The sequence below is a fragment of the Schistocerca piceifrons genome, chromosome 4, assembly GCF_021461385.2.
Source record: "Schistocerca piceifrons isolate TAMUIC-IGC-003096 chromosome 4, iqSchPice1.1, whole genome shotgun sequence".
Classification (NCBI taxonomy): Eukaryota; Metazoa; Arthropoda; class Insecta; order Orthoptera; family Acrididae; genus Schistocerca; species Schistocerca piceifrons.
This window is the reverse complement of record NC_060141.1, coordinates 721,573,780-721,601,352: the sequence shown is the minus strand read 5'-3', so window position 1 is coordinate 721,601,352 and position 27,573 is coordinate 721,573,780. Positions and strand designations below refer to the sequence as shown.

The window sequence follows — 27,573 nt, the reverse complement described above, 5'->3', positions numbered from 1 at the left end:
TTGCTTCTGTTTTAAATAATTAAAGAATGTGGATTTAAATTTGATAACAGTAATGGAAGTACCTGGAAGAAGCAATACATAAAGTAAGGGAAAGGCAGCCACTCGCCTATAACAGATCAATGCATGGAGCTCAGAAACATGTAACAGAAAACAGCATCCACACTAGTTTTCGAGCAATAGCTTTTTTTCTAGCTCAAGTGCACAGGCATTCACACATACAATCACACATACGCCTACACACAAACTCCTGTGCCACAGCAAGTGTCTCCCAGACAAAGAGCTAGTGCTCAAAAGTTAGTGTGAATGCTGTTTTCTGTTCCATGTTTCAGCACTCTACACATAAATCTGCTGTGAGTGGCTGCCGTTCCCTTGTTTTATGGATATGGCTAGCAAGCTCTCGTAACAAAGAATAACTGTTATCTGTCTTTATCTAAGCTAGTCAGCTTTGAATTATTCTTGAGCATCTGTCACTATAATGCAATTAGGGCAGATCGCTAACTGAAGTGGCATTATTTGCTTTCATTACATGTATGCCAAACACCACAATTTCGCCTCTAGTTATGTCACCGAATTCCTTATATTCCAATCTATCAAAATGTAGTTGCTCTTTCTGAAATCTCTAATTGATGGCCAGCATAAAGTGTGTAGTAAAAAGAATAAAATTTTTTGTTGTTGATGGATGGGTTTTACAGAGACAGGATATTACAGTATCCTTACAAAAATGAAAATAAGTTCTAACAAACCGGACACCTTCTGTATGCTTGCATGATGTTGAATGGATTGGAAATGATAGCTTCTCGTTTACCTAAACTTGTGTCATTACTGCATAACTTCTGGACCAGCCCCATAATATAGGCTTTTACTCTGCAGCAGCCAAATGCACAACATGTTTTCATGTAAACTGGAATGTTTAAAAACAACAGTTTCAATTGTTATGCATGAGATCATTCATTGACCAATGAATTCTCTCTACAATTCTCTGATGCTTCCCTCTTCTTTAAAGCATATTGTTTTCACTCCTTATCTGTTTCCCTCATTTTGCATGGCAGTATGTGGTGCCACTATTGTGCTTTCATATCAATAACATAACTGTTATTCTTTAAGTACATAATTACCTCTACATATATTCTACCAAAGATAAAATGGGTGACTGTAAAAGGGAGAAGATAGGGATTTTTTTTCTTTAGTAAGATGATGTTTAGGCCTATTATAGCAGATTCCAGTTCCTCAAATATTTCTTCCTTGTTTCCACTGAATTCGCTAATAATGTTTTGCACTGTTTATATTATATAGTAGTTACTCAAACTGGAAAATACAACATAAATAAATTGTCACATATCATGACAAACTTTGTGGGCGAGGTTATAGCCGTTACATTTTAGTCTGCAAACCAAACATATCGCTCAAAAATGAACAAACACTTGCTATCAACATAAACTAGCGTGAAGTTTATAGTAACAAGCTTGGGATGGGCAGATTCCACATTAACGGTTTAAATACTGGTTGACGAAAATAACTCAGGCATGAAACTGATTTCCAGTAATGAATTAGCTCAGTAATTACCAGCAAATAATGTTGGGAAGAAGTTACAAAGCAAAGAAAGCTAGCAGTAACTAACCACGAAAATCTTTCTTGTATATAGTTAGTTCGATATAACCCCGCAATTTTATTTTGCAAAGTGCGCAGATGCGTTTCAGATAATGCCTTTCTGTGAACCGCTTCAAATACAACTAAATAATAGAATATTCATATTTATGGTTTAATGAAGCCGTAAACGCAGCTTTTTCCTCTTTATTGGGATTTAGTTTTCTTTTAAGACTCCTGGCCTGCCCCCTTCTCCCCGTTGATCATAACGGCATATATGACGGATTATTACTAGTATCCAACACCACAAGGCTGCCAGTACGCGAGCGGCTCTTGATCTTGTGAAAATCCGTCCCCGAGCGACAAGTAGCGCGGAACGAGAACAGTGACAACACAACGTACGGCTTACTATCTGAATAATGTCCAAGAGCATCATGGTTTGACAGTACATAACATTCTAACTTAAACAATCTGCTTATGTTTTAATGCATTCTAACTTAAACAATATGCTTAAGTTTTATTGCTAGTTTATTCCAATTTGCCTTTCTCTGTTAACTTCCTGGACAACTGCAAACGACGCGCAAGATATTGTCAGCACTGTACATAAGCGCCATTTACATGCGCCGCTAAACAGTGTCAACTGACGCATGTCACCAGTCAACTGTTCAATTTTCAATATAAATTAGGAGCAATTAAGGTCAGACTTCTCTTGTGGTGCATCTCTTAATCGATGTTTTGTGGAGATATAAGAAGAGAACAATGTGTGGTTAGTGAACCCAACTTCTGTTTTAAAGCTATATTTTACAGACGTACCTCCTTGACCATCAGATGTCATTTGCATTAATAAAGCCATCTGTTGCCTCTCAGACATGGGCACCGCCAGCCTCGGCGAACCCTGAGACACTTTGGAACGAGATGTGCTTGACGGCATCTCACGTACATAACTTCTGGTCGGAGACCTGCGAATGATTATCGTAACACTGATGTAAAGATCCTAATCATCTAACGGTAATTATTCGAAACGGGAACACTGGAATAAATAAATCGAGCTTATACCACGCCTGTATTGTGTTACAGAATTGGATTCTGTCGAATTTTGCTGATTAGGTACGTGACATACAATAAGTGAGGTTATAGAAAGTCTTATATGCTGAGTACTTCATTATAACTTATATTGTCATGTGTTATATGTAATAAGAACTGTTGTTGCATTCTATGCTGATTAACTATCTTAATACAGTAAATACAGTTTGTTTACTTATAACGGTATGAAAGCAATCTACAAGAAAACGTATTGTATACATAGCAAATACGGATGCTTTCTCCCGACTTAAACTGATTTCACAAATTGAATAAGGCAATACAAATAAAATGAAACAGACCTTCATTCACTTTCCCGTTATTCAGTGCAAATACACACGTTATTTTGATTTCTCGCGCGATTATTTCATCAAATATTTTACGACGAACAACGGAGCGACGCGATTTGCCTGCCCTCTACCACATCTCAGTGTACTAAAAGTGTTCCTGTTCCACGTATATCTTCATGTGTCGTGTAAAACAGGTTGCATAAACGGAGTTCATCGCTTCCGTACAGGAAAGTGTAGACTTGTGGACCAAAAGCGTAGAAGGAGATGATAAATTGTAATAAATAGTTTATCTGGCTCCAATTCTATGTTATATTTGTTTTTGGGTGCAACTAAAAATGTTGTCTTCTCTATCAAATGTCCTGGCACCTACATCAGAAAAATCGGTGCTCTTGTACAATAGCTGCCGGCACATGCAGAATTTTGTGATTCTCACAAAGTGGTCGAAGACAAAACTACAAAATGCAACGACTATGAAGTATTTTATCCGTGTTTCGTTTGTACATTGAGTACGCAAATGAATACGAATGTGTACTTAATATTTATTCGCAATCTTAGCCGTCATTACAACGTCTTGACGTTTCCTTATTTTAACAGCAGTTCCACAACTCACTTTAAAATGAGATGTATTATTCATTTTTCTGACACTTGCTCAGTCAATTATTTGCCAGATGATCAATACATCCATCTCACTAGTTAGACAGTTCAGAAACGTTGTGCTCCCGATGCATGAAACCGGCTCCCTGACGGTGTGGCAGCCGCCTTTGTGTCGGTTCCTTCATGCGCTTTTACTGCCATTGACGCACGTGGACCGGTGCGCCAAATGTCACCTCGCTCATCAAGAACTGCTGCCTCTACAAGCAACATGTACTGACCCCCGACAGGAAACGCCAGGAGGAACTGTGCTGTAAAATAATCACGATGTGGTGAAACGGTCTGTGTCAGTACAGACCCACCTGCAGCCTCTCCCATCTGGAACAGAAGTGCATTGATGTTCGATTCAAATTTTTAAATTTTTTTTTGAAACATGTATATGTCTATATTTTACCAAAATAACAATGAATGCACATATTATTGTTACTACTACAGTGTAAATGCAAATCAACCAAAACTGCATAAGTGTACATAAAAAAAGTGGGGAGGGAGGGAGGGGGGGGAGGATATAAATGTTAACAGTGAGGAACTGAAAATATCAACAAGACACAGATGAAATTCTCGTAAATAAAATGACAGACCTAAGCTAGAAAGGGGAGAAAATATTAAATTTAATCTGATCATTACGTTACCCATATCCTGGAGTTTCCTTTAATAGCTTCGGTTTCCTTAGAATCATTTATCCATCGGTTTGGCATCTCTAACTTTGGGAGTGACACTTGACGAAATTCTCTTCCCTGCTATATGAGTTGGGATCTCTTTTGATACTGTGTCTTGGATAGCCCTGTTGCCTGTCTTAGGTGAAATGAAAACCCAGTTTCAGACAACCAGCCATTACATCTTCTACTCATAATCAAGGATGTTCCAGCATCAATTTCTTTCTCAGCCGTCCTACAGTAATTTCGGCTTTTGAGACATAATTAACAGTTCTGCTGGTATCCTATAACACTCAAAATTACTTTTCTAATCTTCACATTATCTTATAATCTTTTGTTTGCTTTTCTTTTACTAAGAAGTAGTTCTTTGCTTATATGAAATTCTCTATTTTTTGTTCAGCAAAATATATCCTAGCATTCCTCTCAAAAATTTAATTTTTGTTGCTTGAGTTAGGGTTTTGTCTTTATTTATGCTGTACCTTTGCTTCCAATCATAAAAACAGCAACTCTGTTGAAAACTATTAGGTATGTGTATAATTTTTCTGTCTCCTATGATTGCTTTCCCACACATATCTAAATGTAAACCTAAATGTTGTAGGAAAGTTCTTGCAGACTGTAAATACTTTTGGATTAAAGGAGACCACTCACCAAAAGTCAGAAGCATGAGTTGTTGATGTGCACACACAAAAGAAAGAAACCCTTCATTGCAGTGCAGTTAGTGTCATTTGGGGTGGGTAGAGGGAGGGGGAGGTGGGAAGGCAGGGAGAGGGACTGGGTGTGGGTGGCTACTGGTTCAGATGAAAGCACTCGGTTTGCCACTTAGGAATACAGGAGGGTGCCATGGCAGGTATATGTGCTAGGCATGTGAAGCATGACTGCAGGGGCCAGTGAAGAGCAGCACACAAATGAAGGTGATGTAGGGCGCCCCCTACTGTATTTCTCATATTCGCGGTACACTCGTGAAATGGTCGCACAGGAAAATCCCCACTTCATCGTTACCTCCGAGATCCTGTGTCCCATCGCTCATGCGCCGACTATAACACCACGTTCAAACTCACTTAAATCTTGATAACCTGCAATTGTAGCAGCAGTAACCGATCTAATACCCATGAACTGGGAAGGTGTGACTAGACGGAGGAGGGGGGAGCTGTTGGTCGAAGGATGCAGGAACAGTTGGTTACAGGAGTGGAGGATGTGTTGCAAGGATAACTCTCATCTGTGTAGTTCAGGGAAATGGAGGTGGAGGGTAGGATCCAGATGGCCCAAGTTGTGAAGCAGCCACTGAAATGTAAATTTTTTTCTTGGCAACAGCCTGGCAGTGGCCATTCATCCTGGTGGGCAGCTAGTTGGTAATCATACTAACATAAAAAGCTGTACAATGTTTGCAGCAGAGTTGGTATATGACATGACAGCTTTCACAGGAGATCCATGCTCTGATTCATTAGGATAAGCCTATGAGAGGACTGCAGGTAGGAGGTGCTTGGGGGGGGGGGGGGTTGGGATGGAATGGGCTGGTCTTGCACCTTGATCTGTCACACAGGGTCATATCCTTGAGGCAAGCGGCTGGGTGTGAGAGTGGCATAGGGATGGACTAGGATGTTTTGTAGGTTCCATGAGCAACGGAAAACCACTTTAGGAGGGGTGGGAAGGCTCTTGGGTAGGACAACCCTCATTCTATACCAAATTTTCAGCTGAGTTGGCTCCTCTCCTAACTGTACTATATTGTAGACCCCTCGAACAAAAAACTGTGCCCAGTTCTTGGAAAAAAGCACAGGCCACACCCATTACAAGAAGGGTAGCAGAAGTGATCCACAAACCTACCATCCAATATCCTTCACATTGTTATAGAATCTTTTAGAACATATTCTGAGCTCAGACATAATGAGGTGTCTGAATCAGAATGTCCTTCTCCATGCTAACCAGCATGGATTCTGAAAACATCCATCATGTGAAACACAATCTGCATTTTTCTCACGACATACTGAAAGCTTTGGATAAAGTCAGTCAGGTAGATGCAGTATTTCTTGATTTCCGAAAAGCCTTTGACTCAGTACCACACCTACACTTATTGTCAAAAGCATGATTATAAGGGGTCTTTAGTGAAATTTGTGACTGGACTGAGGACTTTTTGGTAAGCAGGGGACAGCACGTTATCTTGGATGGACAGTCATCATCAGATGTAAAAGTAACTTCAGGTGGGCCCCAGAGAAGTGTGTTGAGACCCTTGCTGTTCATGTTGTATATTAATGACTTTGCAGACAATATTAAAAGTAACCTCAGACTTTTTGCAGATGATGCAGTTATCTATAATAAAGTACTGACTGAAAGGAGCATAAATATTCGATTAGATCTTGATAAGATTTCAAAGTGAAGCAGCGATTGATAACTTGCTTTAAATGTTCAAAAACGTTAAACTGTGCACTTCACAAAATGAAAAAAAAAATTAAAAAGAAACATAATATTCTATGACTAAAATATCAATGGGTCACTGATGGAATCGGCCACCTCATACAAATATGTGGGTGTAACACTTTGTAGTGATACAAAGTGGAATGATCACATAGGCTCAGTCGTGGGTGAAGCAGGTGGTAGACTTTGGTTTATTGGTAATCACTCATGAAACAGCCGTAGAATATTGCTCAAGTGTGTGGGACCCATACCAAATAGAATTAACAAGGAATATCGAACATATACAGCATGAATGGTCACAGGTTTGTTTGATCCCTGGGCGAGTGTTTCAGAGGTACTGGAGAAATGGACCTGGCAGAGTCTCGAAGATAGACGTAAACTATCATGAGAAAGTCTGCTAGCAAAGTTTCAAGAACCAGCTTTAAATAATGTCTCTAGGAATATATTACAGCCCGCTATGTAGCACTCACATAGAGATCCTGAGGGCAGGATTAGAATAATTACTGCACACACAGAGACATTCAAACAATCATTCTTCCCACACTCCATACGTGAATGGATGAGGAAGAAATCCTAATAACTGGTATAATGGGACATACCGTCTGCCATGCGATTCATGATGGCTGGCAAGTTACAGATGTAGATGCAGATATGGAGTAACACGTGGGCGGTACTGCCTGTGTGTGAAGGCCCTTGTAACATCTTCAACTTACTGGACAAGCGAATCCTCATCATTACAAATACATCATCCATGGATGGCTAGACTGTATGGCAGGACTTTTTGCTGTGGAAAGGATAGCACCTTTCAAAATGCAGGTACTGTTGGTGATTAGTAGGTTTAATATGGACAGAGGTGTGGATTAATGTCCAGGAAGGTGGTGCGTTGAGTAGAGGAGGACCAGGTGAGGTGGCTGGGAGAAAAGATGTTAACGTTGTGAAGGAATGTGGATAGGTTACCTTGGTCATCAGTCCAGCTCATGGCGATACCACCAACAAGCCTTAACCACACTAGGGGTTGGGAGTTTTGGTAGGCTAGGAAGGTTTCCCCTAGGTGGCCATAAACAGGTTCACATGGGAATATGCCATGTGGGCGTACATGGCTGTGCTGCAGATTTGTTTGTCTAACTTCCCTTCAAAGGAAAAGTAGTTGTGGGTCAGAATACAGTTGGTAAGGTACATTAGGAAAGAGGTGGTGAGTCTGGAATCTGAGGACATTAGGGAATGTAGAGTTCAATACCAGCAAGGCCATGGGCATAAGGGATGTTCATGTATAGGAACCTGGCATCTACAATGATGAGTAGAGATCCAGGAGGTAAATAAGTGGGAATGGTAGAAAGTTGGTAAAGGAATTGGTTAGTATGGCTCTGAGCACTATGGGACTTAACATCTATGGTCATCAGTCCCCTAGAACTTAGAACTGCTTAAACCTAACTAGCCTAAGGACAGCACACAACACCCAGCCATCACGAGGCAGAGAAAATCCCTGACCCCGCCGGGAATCGAACCCGGGCGTGGGAAGCTAGAACGCTACCGCACGACCACGAGATGCGGGCAATTGGTTAGTATCGTTGAAGTGGGAGGTTAGGTTTCGGGCAATCGGCTGGAGGCCTTGGTCAACAAGACTGGAAATTCTTTCAGTGGGCCATCCAGGATTGCTCGGTTTGTGGATTTCGGAGAGCATGTACAAAGTGGGTGTGCGGGGTGTTGTTTTGGTGAGGAGGGAAATCGATCGGAAGAGAGGATCTGGGAAGGGCCTATGGATTTCAGTAGGGATTGGAGGTTATGTTGGACTTCTGGGATGGGATCACTCTGGCAGGTGGAGGACAGTTGGCAGAGGCCTTCTGTCAAACAGTCACTGTGACTCAACATGACACTGGAGGAGCCTTTGTCTGCAAGGAAGATGATTAGGTCAGGATCCGTTTTCAGATTGTGTATGGCTGTCCTTTCTTCCACTGAAAGTTAGTGTTCTCCAACCATCAGTTTCCCATTCCTCCGGCCTTTCACCCCTTCCAATTTACATCCCCACATCACCTTCAGTATGCGCCATTCTCCACTGGCCCCTACAATCGTGCTTACATGCCTAGCCGATGTATCTACCATCCCTCCCTCCTGCATACCTAGCTGGCTTACCAACTGCCTTACCTCAAGCCACTAGCCACCCAGCCCCAGTCACTCTCCCTACCTCCTGCCTCCCTCTCCCTCCACACATTCGGCCCAACACTATGCTGCCCACAACAACCAGTCCCCCTGCCGAAATACAGTATTGGCACCATGTATGGGCATAGGTGTGTGTGTGTGTGTGTGTGTGTGTGTGTGTGTGTGTGTGTTTTACTTTTGCTTGACAATGGGTAACTTCAAAAGCTAGCATTTTTCTTTCTTTTGTGTGTGCCCTTCAACAACTCAACTCAATGCTTCTGCTTTTTGGAGTGTGGTCTCTTTTAATCCAAAAGTATTAAAAATAAACATAATACAGAATGGAGGATGAATCTTCAACTAGCTTTTTGTGAGGGTTAAGGAAACAAAATCAGAGTAGATCTCGAGACCTTTCCATACATACTGTTAGTACCTATAAGTACAGACAGGTAAATTTCACAGTTTCAGCAAGTAACACAGAAGCACTGATTTTTACAAAATGTCATGTTCCCATACAGAAAATGTTGTAAATCTGTGGATATCAGTATTCATAACTGATAATTACTGAATGTTGAAATTGCATTTTGCTTTTCTTCTCAAGACTAAGGTCCAAGTATAATTTTAAAATTATTGTTCATGTGCTGTTTAACAAACTGTGAGGTGACATCAAACATAGGACTGAACTGCGCAAAAAAATGTACCACAACTGGAAACAAGTATCACCAAAATTGGAAAAAATAACAGTGAAATTGGCAAAAAAAGAAAAAAAGTGAGAAACCATTTAATTTGGGAAGAAAATGCTGAATTCTGAAAAAAACATTAAATCTGAGTCAAAAACCTGCAACCATCTCCACTAAATGTATTTAGGGTGAAAGACAGACTAGCTCCCAAATGATGGTACTGACTACACACTTGAAGCACCTGCTGGACAAGTTGATCCCAGACTCTCAGATTCAGAAGCCATCATATCTGTGCTCAGACAAGTTGATCCCAGACTCTCAGATTTAGAAGCCATCATATCTGTACTCAGACTATGTGAGCACAGCTCATACATATTGTCAGTCTCTTTAAGGGCTTGGGAGGTTAGTATACCATGGGCAGGGTTGCCGAAGGCTATACTGATGTTTACAAGTTCCTGATAACTGATATTCCAGCGTGGGTGAAAGACGCAGTATGCTGGGAGAAATCACACACTGACTTCTGGACACAGGGCACACAGAGTTATATCTGTGCTCACACCTAGGTACCAGTAATTTGGATGCCAGATATCATGACAGTCATTTTTCCCTTGCTCTCTTTGCATGCAGAACAAGAAAGGAAATGGCTACTAGTGGTACATTGTACCCTCCACCATGTCCAATATGGTGGCTTGCCGAGTCTGTATGAAGATGAAGTAGCAGAATTTGCCACACACATGCACGTTCTTAACAGATTTTTCCAGAAGCGACCAAACAGAATATGGGCATGGGAAACACAAAGCAGGAATAAAAAAGAAACTAAGTACACCAACAATAAAGAAAACCAGAAACTCCTTACTGCAGCATCTCATTTCTTGTTCACCATAGCCCAAGCTGCTCCCCTCCCTCTCCCACACACACACACACACACACACACACACACACACAGAGAGAGAGAGAGAGAGAGGGAGGGAGGGAGGGAGAGATAGAGGGAGGGAGGGAGGGAGGGGGAGAGAGAGAGAGAGTTACAGTTACTATTGTTTCCTATCATTGAGGCTTAAATTGAAATCATGACGTGTGAGGTATAGGAAGAACATGGCCTGGAGTAAGGGAGGAATGAACTGGGGCAAAAGAGAGTTAGGAGGGATCCTGCTGGGATGGAACAAGTGAATGGATGGAATGGTTGGTTTATGTCTAATAGGGAGTTACTGGAGATTTTACTTCAGAACACAGAACTCTAGTCTGCACCTTAGACAATGAAGCAATGAAACTTACTATTAGATTAAAACTGCATACTGGACTGGGATCAGAACTAGAACCTTTGCCTGGCACAGGCAATTGCTCGACAGAGAGAACAAGGCATGACTCCAGAAATACTGCATTTGAACTTTGAAATAGTTACACTGAAAAAATCATAACACTATTCCTTCTTCCAAACATCATACATATATCAAACTGATAAGACACTGAGGTAATTGCTAAAGAGGAAATCAACTGAAATCGGGCAACAGAGGATCGACAACTGGGCATGATGAGATATGATTCTATACAGTAAATATGATTCTATACAGTTTATGCAAAGGAAAATGCTTCTCTTCTAGCAATAGTTTCTGTAGTTTGCTTGTGCAAGAACAGTTCCAAGTGGTTTGAAAAAGATGCAGGTCACCCCATTTCAAGAACGGTTGATAAACAGGTGCAGAAAATTACATGCCTATATCACTGGTATCAATCTGGTGTAAAATTGTGGAGCATATTTTATCCTTGTATGTTATTACCTTTTTAGAGACTAAAAACCTCAACAGGAATCAGCATAGATTCCACAAAGATCTTGTGAAACTCAGTTTACTCTATTCTTCCATGAACTCTGCAAAGCCCCTAGTGAACAAAATACAAGTTTATGGAATACCAGACCATTTTTGTGACTGGGTCATAACTTCCTTGGAGACAGAACTCTGCATGCTGTTCTTAATAATGCATGTTACATAGACTGTAATCAAGTTATTACCTGAATAAAGGAGAAGGAACTTTCAATACAAGACACAGAACAGATTCCATTAACAAAGATAACAAGACAAAAAAGTAACGCAAAGAAATAAAAGGTTGTGTGTCAGTTGGAAGTAACAAAATAGCATGTTATCCACCTGCACATAGACATCACAAGATAACCAGCTGAGCAATCCAAACTAGCTGTATGGCAAATATATCAGTAACCTGTGGAGTACCAAGAAGGTGTTACAGTGCTGTTATTGTATAAAATCTGGCAGGTAACATAGGAAGCTCTTTGAGGCTGTTTGCAGGTTATGCTGTTGAATATAGAAAAACTGCAGTGCCAGAAAACTGTAGTGAAACACATACTGCATGTAAATAGACAGAAAGACCCATTACTGTTTTTGTGCATTAGAAACAGTAAAAACTGTATAATATCTAAGGGCATCAGTACAGAGTGATATAAAAAAGAGTACCACGTTTCACCACAGGTTTGTTTAGCAAGTGTATGTTACAGAGATGCTCATCAAACTCTAGTGGCAGGAGTTACAAAAGAGGCAATGTGCATCATGAAGAAGTTTACTATTTAAGTTCTGAGAACGGATGATACAAGCAGAGTCAAGCAGCATATTACTTCCTCCCACTAACATGGTGGGTGAAAAATCAGTGAAAGTAAAAGCTTATTAACAGTTAGTCTTTGCACACACTATCTGAGAATGGAAGAGAAAAGGAGTGAAATGATGGTGGTGCTGTAAGTACATTGGTGCGACAATTACAGCAACAAACTGTTATTTCCCCATCCTGTGTCTCATTCACGATATAATCGTACAAACTGTCAACAGATGTCTGAACGATCATGTTCTGCATGGAAGATGGCATTCTGGTCAACAGACAACAACGCAAATGACGACGACAGGGCACCTATCAAACAGGATGTGTTTGCCAGGTAGTCCCACATCCACAATTACTGTGTACACAGTCACAAGTGGTGCAGTATGACACAGAGAAGACACCTACCAGACTCTCTGTGTGATGGACAGCTATACGAGAAATGGAAGCAGGACATTTGCAAACTGATGTGGCCCTTTGGCTTATGTGACTCGTTCTGTTGTTCCTCAGATGAGGCGACAGTTATTGGGACTAAAACTGTATCCTGAAGACCAGGGCAGGGCTGAGCATGTGTGACATCAGAAAGAGAGGACCTTTATTTAGCTGTAAGGGCACGACGGTACTGCCTTAGTACTGCATAGCAGCTGGCTTCTGAGTTTGCAGCATCCACTGGACATGTTGTATCGAGGCAAACAGAGCACAGAAGGCTTCGGCAGAGTGCCCTTTACCATCAGAGACCTGTTGTATGTGTGCCTCTGACGTGTCTTCCAAGAAAGGTACATCTAGAGTGGAGTCGTCAACATGCTACCTGGATGGTTGAAGAGTGGGCCAATGTTCTTTTCACAGATGAGTCCCGATTTGGTCTGGAGAGTGATCTCGATGGATTCACATCTGGAGGGAATGGTGAACATGATTTCAAGACCCAAACATTGTGGAAAGCGACCGATATCACGGAGGATCACTAATGATGGGGGCAGGGATTATGTTGATCACTCAAATACCTCTTCATGAAATTTTACGGGTGAATTGGCAAGGTTTAACTGCTGTCAGATATCATGATGAGATCTTGGAACCTCATGTGTGGTTGTCATGAGGTGTTGTGGGCCCATACTTTGTGTTGATGGACCATAATGCTCAACCTCATAGAGCACATCTGGGAAGCACAAGGGAGACACGTTGCACCACTTCGCCATCAACAAACCACTCTCCAAGACTTGTGAGCAGCTGTGCAGAAAGAATGGGCGTTATTGCCTCAACACGAGATTGATGATATCATTCACCGCATGACCCATCACTGTCAGGCCTGTATTGCAGCCAGAGGTGGTCACACCCTATACTGCACATTTTAACCAGTTGTCGGTATGTGTGTGCAAATCAGTTAAGCTGGAAAAAATGTGGAACATTTTTATCTAACATTATGCTTGTTGCAGTTGTTTACATTCTGTATTCTTTACATTATTTCTACTTTACTATCACTTGTTTATACTGTTTTGTGGCAAAATAAACACAACCTTGTAAAAATTCTGTTTTTTGCTTTAATTTGGACACCAATCTAACTTTTGGAACTGTTGTGCAAATATTAAAAACTAACAACACGGTTTTTTTTTTTTTTTTTTTTTTTTTTTTTTTCATTGATTTAGAAGTGTAGCCTATGGAAGGACACCAGAAGAAAGGAAATAGAGAGTACAGTGTAGTAAAGTGATGTGATAAATTGCGGGCACATTTAACATGGCAAACACAATGAAACCAGCCACAGGTATTGCAAAATTTATCTGGGACAACTGTGATGCATGTAAAGTGTAGTTTATACTTTTATAGGTGCAATATGTGTTATTAAAGATGACTGATGACCATAGATGTTAAGTCCCATTGTGCTCAGAGCCACTTTGTTATTAAAGATAAAAATACTACGTGAACTAGAAGTAACTGATAAATGTTCTTCCCCAGAAACTAGTAGATGATTCGGACAGGTAACCACTCACAAAGATGTGAATTGTGGGTCTTGAAGAGGTGCACACACACAGAGCAGATAATCACTTCTATATTTTGAATTTTTGTCCTCCTTCCATGGCAAAGAAAAAGCTTGGTCTTGCATAAAGTTGTCCATCCAGTTAATCACTAATGACATGGCCTCAAAAGGAAAGACAAATACCAGGATAAAATACTGAATTGTGTCTTCTGAAACTAGTCAAGAAAACGAAAAATTAACTAAAATTTTTCATCAGAGAAAATACGACTGGGTTTAATTCTATGAACTGGAAAGGACCTTCCAATATTTTGTATGTCTTTGACTTTTCAGAGTGTTCAGTCTCATCTTATCACTGTTGCTTTCTTAGCATCACCCATTCTTCAATATATTGCTCCAGTATAACACCAATGCTTGAAATCAAGACAATTGTCATGGTGCACAGCAGTCAACGTTGTTGGGTCCTCTATCAGTGTCAATGAGTCAAGGGAACACCACCGAGAGCCATCAGTATGCAACAAACTTGTAGTTGATAACCTTTCCATTGAGATAAAAGGATTCGATCACCCCAGACATCAGTGGAGGATCATCGTCTGGATTCAAACTGGACAGGGCACATGTGGTTACCTACTGCCCAAGTGAGGATGGGCTGGTTCTGCAAATTGTGGATGTGGGCACACTGGAGGCAAACATCTAGTTGAGAACTTTTCCATGCAGATACATGGATTCAATCTCCCCACAATCAGTGGATGACTATGAACTGGATTCGAACTGGATGTGGCAGATTTGGTTATCTACTGCACAAGTGAGGATGGACTGGTTTTGCAAATTGTGACTGTGGTGCATCCTTGAAGTCAGTCCACCACACTGTTGGTTTTTGAACATACAAAAAATATAAAGGACATTCACCACACATTGGATAAATGGATTACAGAACTAGATATGGAGATTGTATGAGCTTGCAATTATGCACATTTGCTCACAAATATTTCATACATGTATTAGTTTTTATCATACAATTAATCAGTAACAGGGTTTGATGAGATACCTGTTTGATTTTCTATGCATTATACAAAGTTATTTGCTGCCCCGCTAACAGCAGTTTATGTAGATAACTGTAGTAACACAGTATTGAGAAATGGTGAAGGTCATTTCCTCTATCAAGGATGACGATTTTCCAACAGATGTATGTAAATTTAGGACTGTATCAATGATGTTAGTCTGTTGTAGAATGATTCAACACATTTTATTCTCATGTACCACACTTTTGGAAGTTGCAAATGTCAATTTGGATCCTGCAAACATCAATGATGTAAACTTCGATTGTTAGTTTCATCCACAAGATCTGTAAGGCAGTAGATAAATGCACCCAAGTTCACACCATGTTTTTCAACTTCTAAAAGGTTTTCAGTATGATTGTGCAGTAGTGTGTGTGTGTGTGTGTGTGTGTGTGTGTGTGTTTTTAGAGAGAGGGATAGGGAGGGGGAGGCAGGGGGAAGGAGGGAGGGAGGGTGGGGGTGGGGGGAAGAAGTAGGTAGGTAGATAGAGAGAGAGAGAGAGAGAGAGAGAGAGAGAGAGAGAGAGATCGTTTAGGGCACTCAATGGTAAGCTTATATAAGTTACAAAGGCATAATGTACAAAATGGCATACAACTGCAGTCTTTCCCATTCTCACTCAATAATACCGATTTATTGGTACTGTCACTCAAACTGAAAATGTAGTCATTGTTCTGAAACCTTAAAAACTGAATAGAATGGTGGAGGAAAGGCTAAAATAAGATACCACCAACCCACATAATATGATAAGAACTCCTCCCTAATATTTTGGTATTAGCTTGGACAACTCACAGCATTGTAAAATGTGTACCACGTTCACGACACTTTCTGTTAAAATAGACTGCAATTCTTCAGGTGAACTAGCATCTGTTTATTTGTCTGAATCTAAAACACACTCAGCTAAAACTGACACACTGTTGTGGCACTGGTGCACTTTGTGCTTGTGTGTCGTGAGAATATCAGTATGTACATCTGACATCTGTGATACACTTTTTTTTTATCTTGGCCTTAATTTGTAAATTCAGTTTTTTTGTTATCTTCTTGACCACACATTCTTGTACATATTTATGAGAATAAATATTTATGAAAATAAAAAGTTAATTCCATATGCTTAAACGTTACATGCCTTCATTAATGTGGATTGTCTACCTAACCACATAACTGGTTATCCCAATTAAGAACTTTTGTGTTTTTCTCAAACTAATATCTCTGACAAATGGCTAAATACATGCTGAGATAATGGACAATGTTAACAGGCTATTCCACATCACTGGCAAGATCAACAAACTTCGCAATCATGTGCAGGATCTGGAACTTGCTCTTCCATTGAATTTGAACATGAACCCTATGCACACTGCCTTGAAGATGGTACTAATGCTGCAACACTCATCACCACAGTGCAGAGAACATTTCTGCAGAGGCAGAAGGTGAAGATAAATCAAACTTAAAAACTCTGTCAGCTCAAGCAAATTCTTCCATGTTGTGACAATATCTAATAGCAAACTCTATTACAGAACTGTGAACACAGGCTTTGTGGCTAGTGAATTTGGTGCAGTGAATTTTTCCACAAGGACTGAGGGTGTGATTGTATCAGACTAAGGAACTTTAACAGTTTAAGTCTGATATTTGAATCCTTACCACTTAACTTCATGGTACGCATATGTAGCACTAGGCAGTATCAATGTGCAACTCATTTCTGCTCTCCTCACACATCAGCAGAAAGCCTTGAAATGTGCCATGCACAAGATTACTCTGTGGTAGAAATATCTTTTACCCACAATGACAGTGATGCAGGAGGACCTCTAATTATTTTACTTTTATTAATGACACCATAGTAACAGTGATACCATATAAGCTGCTACAACAATTTTATGTTGCCTGCTGATAATTATTTCAATTAAAACTATCAGCAACTAAAGATATGTTTATTAATAGTTCTTAGTGATACGTAAATATTACTTTCTTCCCAAAATTTATGAGTTGTGGGCACCACAATGTGCACAAAGTATACTTTTGTATGAACTTGTTCCTAGAATTATATCTAAAAACAAGGATAATGTGACTTACCGAACGAAAGCGCTGGCAGGTCGATAGACACACAAACAAACACAAACACACACACAAAATTCAAGCTTTCGCAACAAACTGTTGCCTCATCAGGAAAGGAGAGGGAAAGGCAAAAGGATGTGGGTTTTAAGGGAGAGGGTAAGGAGTCATTCCAATCCCGGGAGCGGAAAGACTTACCTTAGGGAGAAAAAAGGACGGGTATACACTCGCACACACACACCTATCCATCCACACATATACAGACACAAGCAGACATATTTAAAGACCCTTTTTAAGAAAAAAAAAAATACAATTAGAGTTGCCGCCAAAAAACGTTAAAGGACGGAAAAATTCGGGAAAATTTCGAAAAAACTGCATGTAATATATTAAAAGGAGTGGTTTTGTGGTGGCAGATTATGAAAATGAGGCTAACAATTGTCTGACGGAGAAATAATGACGTTAAAAACGGAAATTGAAATAAAGCGAAAGTTATTAGAACTAGCCGAAATGGTTGTTTAAAAGGTGAAAGGAACTGTTTGTGAACTAGAAATGTTGGATTTTATAGCGGCGGTAGTGTTGAAAGCGGCAAAAAAATTTTTTTGGTTATGGTTTGGAAGTGGGTTACGTATTATTGAGTATATATAGGCAGGATAAAATTGTATAGCAGATTACGGTAAAAAGGAGAAGGTGAATACAAAGTGAAACTACTGGCAAAAACAGAAAGAGAAAATAAGATGGCAGAAAAGATTTTGAAATGCAACAGTGACAATAACAAACGTAATTGTTGGGTTCAAATTACTGATATCAATATAATAGAGAGAAACATTCCATGTGGGAAAAATATATCTAAAAACAAAGATGATGTGACTTACCGAACGAAAGCGCTGGCAGGTCAATAGACACACAAACACACACACAAAATTCAAGCTTTCGCAACAAACTGTTGCCTCATCAGGAAAGAGGGAAGGAGAGGGAAAGACAAAAGGATGTGGATTTTAAGGGAGAGGGTAAGGAGTCATTCCAATCCCGGGAGCGGAAAGACTTACCTTAGGGGGAAAAAAAGACGGGTATACACTCGCACACACACACACATATCCATCCACACATATACAGACACAAGCAGACAAATTTAAAGGTCTTTAAATATGTCTGCTTGTGTCTGTATATGTGTGGATAGATATGTGTGTGTGTGTGTGCGCGAGTGTATGCCCGTCCTTTTTTCCCCCTAAGGTAAGTCTTTCCGCTCCCGGGATTGGAATGACTCCTTACCCTCTCCCTTAAAATCCACATCCTTTTGTCTTTCCCTCTCCTTCCCTCTTTCCTGATAAGGCAACAGTTTGTTGCGAAAGCTTGAATTTTGTGTGTGTGTTAGTGTTTGTGTTTGTTTGTGTGTCTATCGACCTGTCAGCGCTTTCGTTCAGTAAGTCACATCATCTTTGTTTTTAGATATGTTCCTAGAATTAAGTTGATGAACAAACTAATAATTCTGAAAATTAAACTTTAGGTGCATTTCTCTCATACAGGACATATTCTGTCTTTGTGTGGGGTCAAATATATACAAGAATGAGAAATACAGAAATTATGTGGTCATGATGCTATTGTGGCCACTGTCATTGGCTGAGGAGATTTTTACACAGAACATCTGTGATTCAGTGTTGCAATAATAGCCTATAAGGAGAGCAAAAATAATAATGTTGTTGTTGTTGTTGTGGTCTTCAGTCCTGAGACTGGTTTGATGCAGCTCTCCATGCTACTCTATCCTGTGGAAGCTTCTTCATCTCCCAGTACCTCCTGCAACCTACATCCTTCTGAATCTGCTTGGTGTATTCATCTCTTTGTCTCCCTCTACGATTTTTACCCCCCACGCTGTCCTCCAATGCTAAATTGGTGATCCCTTGATGCCTCAGAACATGTCCTACCAATCGATCCCTTCTTCTAGTCAAGTTGTGCCACAAGCTCCTCTTCTCCCCAATTCTATTCAATACCTCCTAATTAGTTATGTGGCCTACCCATCTAATCTTCAGCATTCTTCTATAGCACCACAATTCGAAAGCTTCTATTCTCTTCTTGTCCAAACTATTTATCGTCCATGTTTCACTTCCATACATGGCTACACTCCACACAAATACTTTCAGAAATGACTTCCTGACACTAAAATCTATACTCAATGTTAACAAATTTCTCTTCTTCAGAAACGCTTTCCTTGCTATTGCCAGTCTACATTTTATATCCTCTCTACTTCAACTATCATCAGTTATTTTGCTCCCCAAATAGCAAAACTCCTTTACGATTTTAAGTGTCTCATTTCCTAATCTAATTCCCTCAGCATCACCCAACATAATTCGACTACATTCCATTAACCTCGTTTTGCTTTTGTTGATGTTCATCTTATATCCTCCTTTCAAGACACTGTTCATTCCGTTCAACTGCTCTTCCAAGTCCTTTGCTGTCTCTGACAGAATTACAATGTCATCAGCGAACCTCAAGGTTTTTATTTCTTCTCCATGGATTTTAACACCTACTCCAAATTTTTCTTTTGTTTCCTACACTGCTTGCTCAATATACAGATTGAATAACATCGGGGAGAGGCTACAACCCTGTCTCACTCCCTTCCCAACCACTGCTTTCCTTTCATGCCCCTCAACTCTTGTAACTGCCATTTGGTTTCTGTACAAATTGTAAATAGCCTTTCGCTTTCTGTATTTTACCCCTGCCACAATGCTAGAAACGTAGGTTTGCCTTTCCTTAATCTAGCTTCCAAGATAAGTCGTAGGGGCAGTATTGCCTCATGTGTTCCAATATTTCTACAGAATCCAAACTGATCTTCCCCGAGGTCGGCTTCTACTAGTTTTTCCATTAGTCTGTAAAGAATTCGCATTAGTATTTTGCAGCCGTGACTTATTAAATTGATAGTTCGGTATTTTTCACATCTGTCAACACCTGCTTTCTTTGTGATTGGAATTATTATATTCTTCTTGAAGTCTGAGGGTATTTCGCCTGTCTCATACATCTTGCTCACCAGATGGTAGAGTTTTGTCAGGACTGGCTCCCTCAAGGATGCCAGTAGTTCTAATAGAACTTGTCTACTCCTGGGGCCTTGTTTTGACTCAGATCTTTCAGTGCTCTGTCAAACTCTTCACGCAGTATCATATCTTCCATTTCATCTTCATCTAAATCCTCTTCCATTCCCATAATATTGTCCTCAAGTACATCGCCCTTGTGTAGACCCTCTATAAATTCCTTCCACCTTTCTGTTTCCCTTCTTTGCTTAGAACTGGGTTTCCATCTGAGCTCTTGATATTCATACAAGTGGGTATCTTTCCTCCAAAGGTCTCTTTAATTTTCATGTAGGCAGTATCTATCTTACCCCTAGGGAGACAAGCCTCTACATCCTTACATTTGTCCTCTAGCCATCCCTGCTTAGCCATTTTGCACTTCCTGTCAATCTCATTTTTGAGACGTTTGTATTCCTTTTTGCCTGCTTGATTTACTGCATTTTTATATTTTCTCCTTTCATCAATCAATTTCAATATTTCTTCTGTTACCCAAGGATTTCTACTAGCCCTCGTCTTTTTACCTACTTGATCCTCTGCTGCCTTCACTACTTCATCCCTCAAAGCTAGCCATTCTTCTTCTACTGTATTTCTTTCCCCCATTCCTGTCAATTATTCCCTTATGCTCTCCCTGAAACTCTGTACAACCTCTGGTTTAGTCAGTTTATCCAGGTCCCATCTCCTTAAATTCCCACCTTTTTGCAGTTTCTTCAGTTTTAATCTACAGTTCATAACCAATAGATTGTGGTCAGAGTCCACATCTGCCCCTGGAAATGTCTTACAATTTAAAACCTGGTTCCTAAATCTCTGTCTTACCATTATATAATCTATCTGAAACCTTTTTGTATCTCCAGGCTTCTTCCATGTATAAAACCTTCTTTTATGATTCTTGAACCAAGTGTAACCTATGCTTAAGTTGTGCTCTGTGCAAAATTCTATGAGGCGGCTTCCTCTTTCATTTCTTACCCCCAATCCATATTCACCTACTATGTTTCCTTCTCTCCCTTTTCCTACTACCGAATTCCAATCACCCATGACTATTAAATTTTCATCTCCCTTCACTATCTGAATAATTTCTTTTATTTCATCATACATGTCTTCAATTTCTTCGTCATATGCCGAGGTAGTTGGCATATAACCTTGTACTACTGTGGTAGGTGTGGGCTTCGTGTCTATCTTGGCCACAATAATGCGTTCACTATACTGTTTGTAGTAGCTTACCTGCATTCCTATTTTTTTTATTCATTATTAAAACTACTCCTGCATTACCACTATTTGACTTTGTATTTATAACCCTGTATTCGTCTGACCAAAAGTCTTGTTCCTCCTGCCACCGAACTTCACTAATTCCCACTATATCTAACTTCAACCTATCCATTTCCCTTTTTAAATTTTCTAACCTACCTGCCCGATTAAGGGATCTGACATTCCACACTCCGATCTGTAGAATGCCAGTTTTCTTTCTCCTGAAAACGACGACCTCTTGAGTAGTCCCCACCCGGAGATCCGAATGGGGGACTATTTTACCTCCGGAATATTTTACCCAAGAGGACGCCATCATCATTAACCATACAGTAAAGCTGCATGTCCTGGGGAAAAATTACGGCTGTAGTTCCCCCTTGCTTTCAACCGTTCACAGTACCAGCACAGCAAGGCTGTTTTGGTTAGTGTTACAAGGCCAGATCAGTCAATCATCCAGACTGTTGCCCCTGCAACTACTGAAAAGGCTGCTGCCCCTCTTCAGGAACCACACGTTTGTCTGGCCTCTCAACAGATACCCCTCCGTTGTGGTTGCACCTATGGTACGGATATCTGTATCGCTGAGGCACGCAAGCCTCCCCACCAACGGCAAGGCCCATGGTTCAAGGGGGGAATATATTATTGAAGCATTAAATATGAGTTTTGTTTACCTGATATGTGTCCTTTGTCAGAAGAGTATAAATTTGTCTGCTTAAGGTGCCTACAAAAGGCATGAGAGATTTATTTATATAAAAGCAGTTTCTTGGAGATGGACACTCTAGAAGAAATATGAACTCCACACTGTACTGTCATTTCAGAAAAGGCAGTTCTTACAGCAGGCAAAGTTATGAATGGAAAAAGAAATGTGATGTGCTGTTTTCTAAATAGAAGAATTAATGATGATAAATGGGCAGAGACACTGGCTTTGTGCATGGTGAGCAGTCAGTCCTTCCATTAATGGAAGGATTGAGGGATAACTTTTTTGAAATTTACTCTTTTACTTCATTTTATGATGAAACAGTGGCTGGGCCTGGGCTGGTGTGGTACCGGATGTTACTTGATGTGCACCTACTCCCACACTCAGTTTACATGTGTAGCTTTCCTAGCTTCCCCACAATGAGCACCATAACAGGGCATGCTATTCCAAATGCATTGATGACTGAGAGACACACAAAGTGCCCCATGACCAGCCAGTGGAAGGAGTGTGGAGTGGACTGGCAAGAGCTCCCTGGTACCACTGCAACGGCCTCTTGCCTGCCAACTCTCCTCCTGACTGGATGCATTCCCAGTTCCTTCTCCTTCTGGGCAGTATGTCCCTCAGTCTGGCTGTGGCAGCCCTCTGTCGTCAAAGAGTGAAACATGTCTGTGCCCCTTTGAGAATAGGTTTGGAGCCAATAAAACTCCACTTTTGAAAATGCAAACTGTTGCTTCTGAATTTTTGCCAAAATTATCTTGATAGCCCAGTTGCTCTTTTCCTGCTACCACCCAACCATGGCCGCATCACATACAATATTGGTATCAGTTCAGTGGTATATGACCTATTGCAAAACCTAGCAGTAGTTACTGTTGTCCACATCTGGTTGAGCTGTCTTATGAATGAAGGTTGAATATAACTGTGAAAACTCTACTCAGTTTACCATGACAGTAATAAAGGGACACACTAACAACTGATAATATATTGAGTGTGAAGCACTAGACACGGATATCTAGGGGGCACAAATACCAGCACAGGGTGCATTTTGACATGCTGATTCTTCGTAGAATAATTTTACAACAATCTGCAAGCGGCTGGAACTGAGAACTATGTCAATCCCTATTAACATGGGATTTTCTCATCAACATGCGCAGGAGTGCCTGTTTATGCCCACGGTTAACAAAGTGAATCCATATTACTATTGCATGACATATTTCTTTACTGACCGACAAGACACGGCGTACGGCCACCAATACTGCTGGTACTTTTTTGAATCCTTCTTTGTTATATCCTACCACCGTGCCATCAGTTCTGCTCTGTTCTTCATTCGGCTGAGGAGATGCTTGTTCAGGTTAATCTGGACTAAGTCACTCCAACAGTACTGATTCTATCCTGCTTCTCCAGCCAAGTAATACTGAGGCATCATTTCTCCCTTGTTACAGTATCCAGTAGTCATTCGCTGGAAGTTTATTGCACGGAATGAACAGCACCCCTCTGGTTATTCACACCAGTAAGCAATGCCGATACTTTTATGTGAAATAAAATGGTGTATCAATAATCAATCGGTAAGTATTCGAACAATCATGGAACACAATGGATACTGATAACCCCTTCATCTTTGCCCACACTAAGTCACCTAGTTTTGCACTGTTTTCATCACAGCTCAAGCAGTTAAAGAAAGAGAGGTGCAACATGAATGTTGGTACTATGTTGGTACTCCATTCACATGTTTCACAAATTAGATAAACACTTCAACACCTGTGGAACGGGCTAGTCAATATGACTGGTACTACTCACATTAAGCAACTACGAGATTGTCGACTGGTATTCTGACTTACCGGGGGAGTGCACCCAGCATGGTGTTATGGGCGATCACAAAGACCCAAAGCCGGTCATAGTATTTCCTTCTGATTCGGTTCATACTATGCTTCACCTACCCTCTGTTGTCTTGCTATTAAACAGAGACCCACATGTTCACGTGTACACTGGATGTTATGTTGCTTTAAATAAGATGTAGTTACCCCACCCATACACAATACAAACACATATCACATGCATACACTCAGGGACACAATTCAGAGGTTTCCAATGGGAATATCGCATTCTCCTGTTTTAGCTTCTGGTCTTCCTAACCAGTTGGCAACCCATCAGTAATGGTCAGTGATTTTGATACCCCCTCTCCCAGCGTTTCCTAATTCACTTAGCTTATGATGCGACAATTTTAATTTCTGACTGTGAGTGGATTAATGCACAAACCACCTACTTGGGAAATACAGCACTCCTGTACCATCAGTTAGCCAACATCCACTGTAAAAACCCACCACTGATTCTATCCAATGAAGAGCCAGTGCCCAGCTGAGACCCTTTGCCTGCCGTCACACTGTCAACTCTGCTTCTTTCTTCATCACCAACCTGATGCTGCCATTGTTCTGAAGGCAAAACATCAGCAGAACAAACCAAAATAAAAAGCCGCTTTCTCTTTATCATTGTCTTATTTACATGGGAAAACTTACTTTTGCAAGAAACCTACTTAAATTGTTAGTAAAACAAACCAAAACAAAGAGCCACTTTCTGTCTTCTTTTGTCTTGTTTACATGGCCATCCTACATTTGTATGAAATTTACTTAAACTGAAAATTATTATAACCTTTGTTCTTTTTGCTATTTGTTTAAAAGGTCCTTTCAAATCAGTTATACTCTCCTCTAGATTAAGCCCCTCTAGTGAATGTTGGCCAACCCTACAAGGGAGCCCTTCACTTCTGCTGTCTATAATACTTGCTAAATTAAAATTAATGCCCGTCACTGGGCTCCTATGTAAGGGGGAAGAATTGTGTGTGGTGAGCAATCAGACTGAGGGATTAATGGATGGACTGAGAGATAAATTTACAAAATTTTATTTTATACTTGATCTTATGATGAAACAGTGGCTAAGCCCACGCTGATGCACCCAGATTATCCAATGTGCACCTAGCATCGCTCAGTATTCCCACAGAGGGTACTGCTGACAGGTAAAGGCATTAATGACTGAGGGATGCACGAAGTGCCCCTGGAGCAGCTAATAAAGGGGCCTGAAATGGCCATGTGGGGACAGGGAGGGGGTTGGTGAGAGTGCCCCAGTACCACTGGGACAGCTTCTTGTCTGCCATCTCTCCTACTGACGCGACAGCTCCTCCTCCTTTGGACAATATGCCCCTCATTCTAGCTATGACAGCCCTCTGTTGCCATAGAGTGCAACAGATCTCTGCCCGTTACAAAATAGGATAGGTGGCTTTGAATCTGCAAATCATTTGGGTCTGAATTTCTGCCAAAATTAGGCTTACAGCCCAGATGCCCACATCCTGCTATCATCCAACCACGACCATACAACATACAGATTATTTCCAGGGTGAAAAAAATGATATACAAAACTAGCAAGAAAATTTTCAAGAAACATGTTCACAATTTGAATGAACTTTTTTCAGGCTAAGATGTAAATTTTGGCAAAGAATCACAGTGTATGGCAGAATCTAAGTATTTAAAAAACAGAAACCTTTAAAAATATTTCTTACTTTGGTATCTGGTTGGAGCTGTGCTGTTCGTGGCTGCTGTAGCTGGCAAGAGACAGTAACAGTAACCGCAGCCGTCTGCCGGAAACGTCCCGCCCAACGGCGTCCATGCAGAATCACACCTTCAACTTTAACAGCCAGTTGTGATCCACTCTGCACTGCAATTGGTTCACCAGGTACCCGTGGTTGTGGGGAAATGGCCAGCTGGAATGCATAGTTAATAACCATGTTTACAGTGGTCTTCTTCTCTACACTGACAAGGTAACTCCCCATCACATTCCCTCAGATTTAGTCGTAAGATGGCTGAGTGGATTGCACGTCAAAAACTGAACATAGATCAAGCATGAAAACAGGAAGAAGGTGTACTGAACTGTGTAAAAAGAAACAAAATCAAAACAGTGAACGATACAAGCTGAAGATATGCTCCAAAGGACACGTTTGATTAACCATGGTGTCGTGGCTCTGTGGTCATGGTGTAGGATTGCAATGTGAGAGATCTGTGTTCACACACACACACACACACACACACACACACACACACACACACACACACACACACAATTATGAACACACTATCAGTTCATTAATGAGTCTGTTCACTGTATTCAAATTTTTGTCTATGGTGTGGCGTAACGTCCCTTTGCAATTGTAAGGTGTAAGGAAGGGACCTCCAGACGTACATACCTCCTATTTGTTCCACACAAGTACCACATGTTATGACTCCTATGTTCTGTTTTGGAAGTTTTGACTTTTGAATTCCATTGCTGTAACTTATTTCACAATTGTTTATTTGTTGTTTTCGCTTCTGTGAGAGATCTATTTGGCATCTCGCCTGCTCCCACTATTCATCACATTTATTTGCAACAATAATATATTCTTACCACATGACTCATATTCTCTAACCAATGTACAGTATGACTGCAGTAGGAGAACAGACACATCAATGACTGGATGGAAAGTTCATAATTTCATGAAGCGGCATGAGCGAGATTTGAACATGGATCTCCCCCTTTGTAGTCCAAGACCACGACCACATAACCATGATGGCACGATTCTCGCAAATCGCTCAACGTTGCACATCTTGAGCTTGTACTATTCACTGTTTGCATTTTGCTTCTTTTTTCACAGTTTAGTACATCTTCTTCCTGTTTCCATGCCTGACCTGTGCTCAGTTTTTAATGGGCTAGCCACTGGGGCATTTTACCACTAAAACTCTGTGTGCGTGTGTGTTTGTATAGGGGGTGGGGGGTTGATGGGGAGTTTGCCTTGTCAGAATTATTAAAGAAATGTACACACACACACACACACACACACACACACACACACACACACACACAATGTGATTTCTCTGGGTACCTGTGTAAGCATGAGGCTTGACTGCCACTTGTGCAACATACAGCTGTCATTATGTAAGGACCAAGACAGGCGGTCCTAGTTTCCACTTAATGTTTAATGATAGCTGTACTATATATGGTACACTATATTATATGTTGTACTATCCTTGGGTTGCTTACACACTAATAAACCTAAGAGTTAACTAATTGTTAACTTTTTGAGTTTTATGACAAGTTAGTTCAGTTCCAATTGCCTTTCAATAGTACCAGTGACTAGCATTGTCACATGCCAGTAACTTACTGTTCTATTAGCTTCACTTAGCACAATGACATTATAGTTGTAAATAGTTAGTATACTAATAGATAATCAGACTCTGTCTATAAATGAAACCACCAGTTTTAGTAACTGACAAGTTGAGTGCTTGAGTACATGTCAGCCTGAAAACTCAAAAAGTTGTCCTGTACACAACTCATCATCTGAAACTTGAAAAAGTGAGAATAGCTTAGTCCATCAATGAACTGTTGTACTACTTGGTTGTCTCATTTCTATTTTATACTAGCAAGTAC

At 40.6% G+C, this 27,573-nt stretch overlaps 1 protein-coding gene and 1 long non-coding RNA gene across 3 annotated transcripts in view; one reads left to right on the top strand and one right to left on the bottom strand.

The window, feature by feature from the left end:
* Window positions 1–2,179: 2,179 nt before the first annotated feature.
* On the top strand, window positions 2,180–16,970 carry LOC124795423. 2 transcript variants are annotated; one of them, XR_007016690.1, is made up of 4 exons: window positions 2,180–2,350; window positions 2,434–2,691; window positions 13,716–13,831; window positions 16,353–16,970. It is a non-coding gene; the product is annotated as an uncharacterized LOC124795423 (long non-coding RNA). The 2 variants fall into 2 exon arrangements; XR_007016689.1 differs by having other exon boundaries at window positions 2,188–2,350; window positions 2,452–2,691.
* LOC124795422 (integrator complex subunit 7) overlaps window positions 3,474–27,573 on the bottom strand; it is a 171,097-nt gene continuing 146,997 nt past the window's right edge. Inside the window, 3 exon segments of the mRNA XM_047259451.1 lie at window positions 3,474–3,727; window positions 3,729–3,923; window positions 25,676–25,876. Of these exon segments, the coding sequence (XP_047115407.1) occupies window positions 3,644–3,727; window positions 3,729–3,923; window positions 25,676–25,876 (480 nt within the window). The 3' untranslated portion in view covers window positions 3,474–3,643.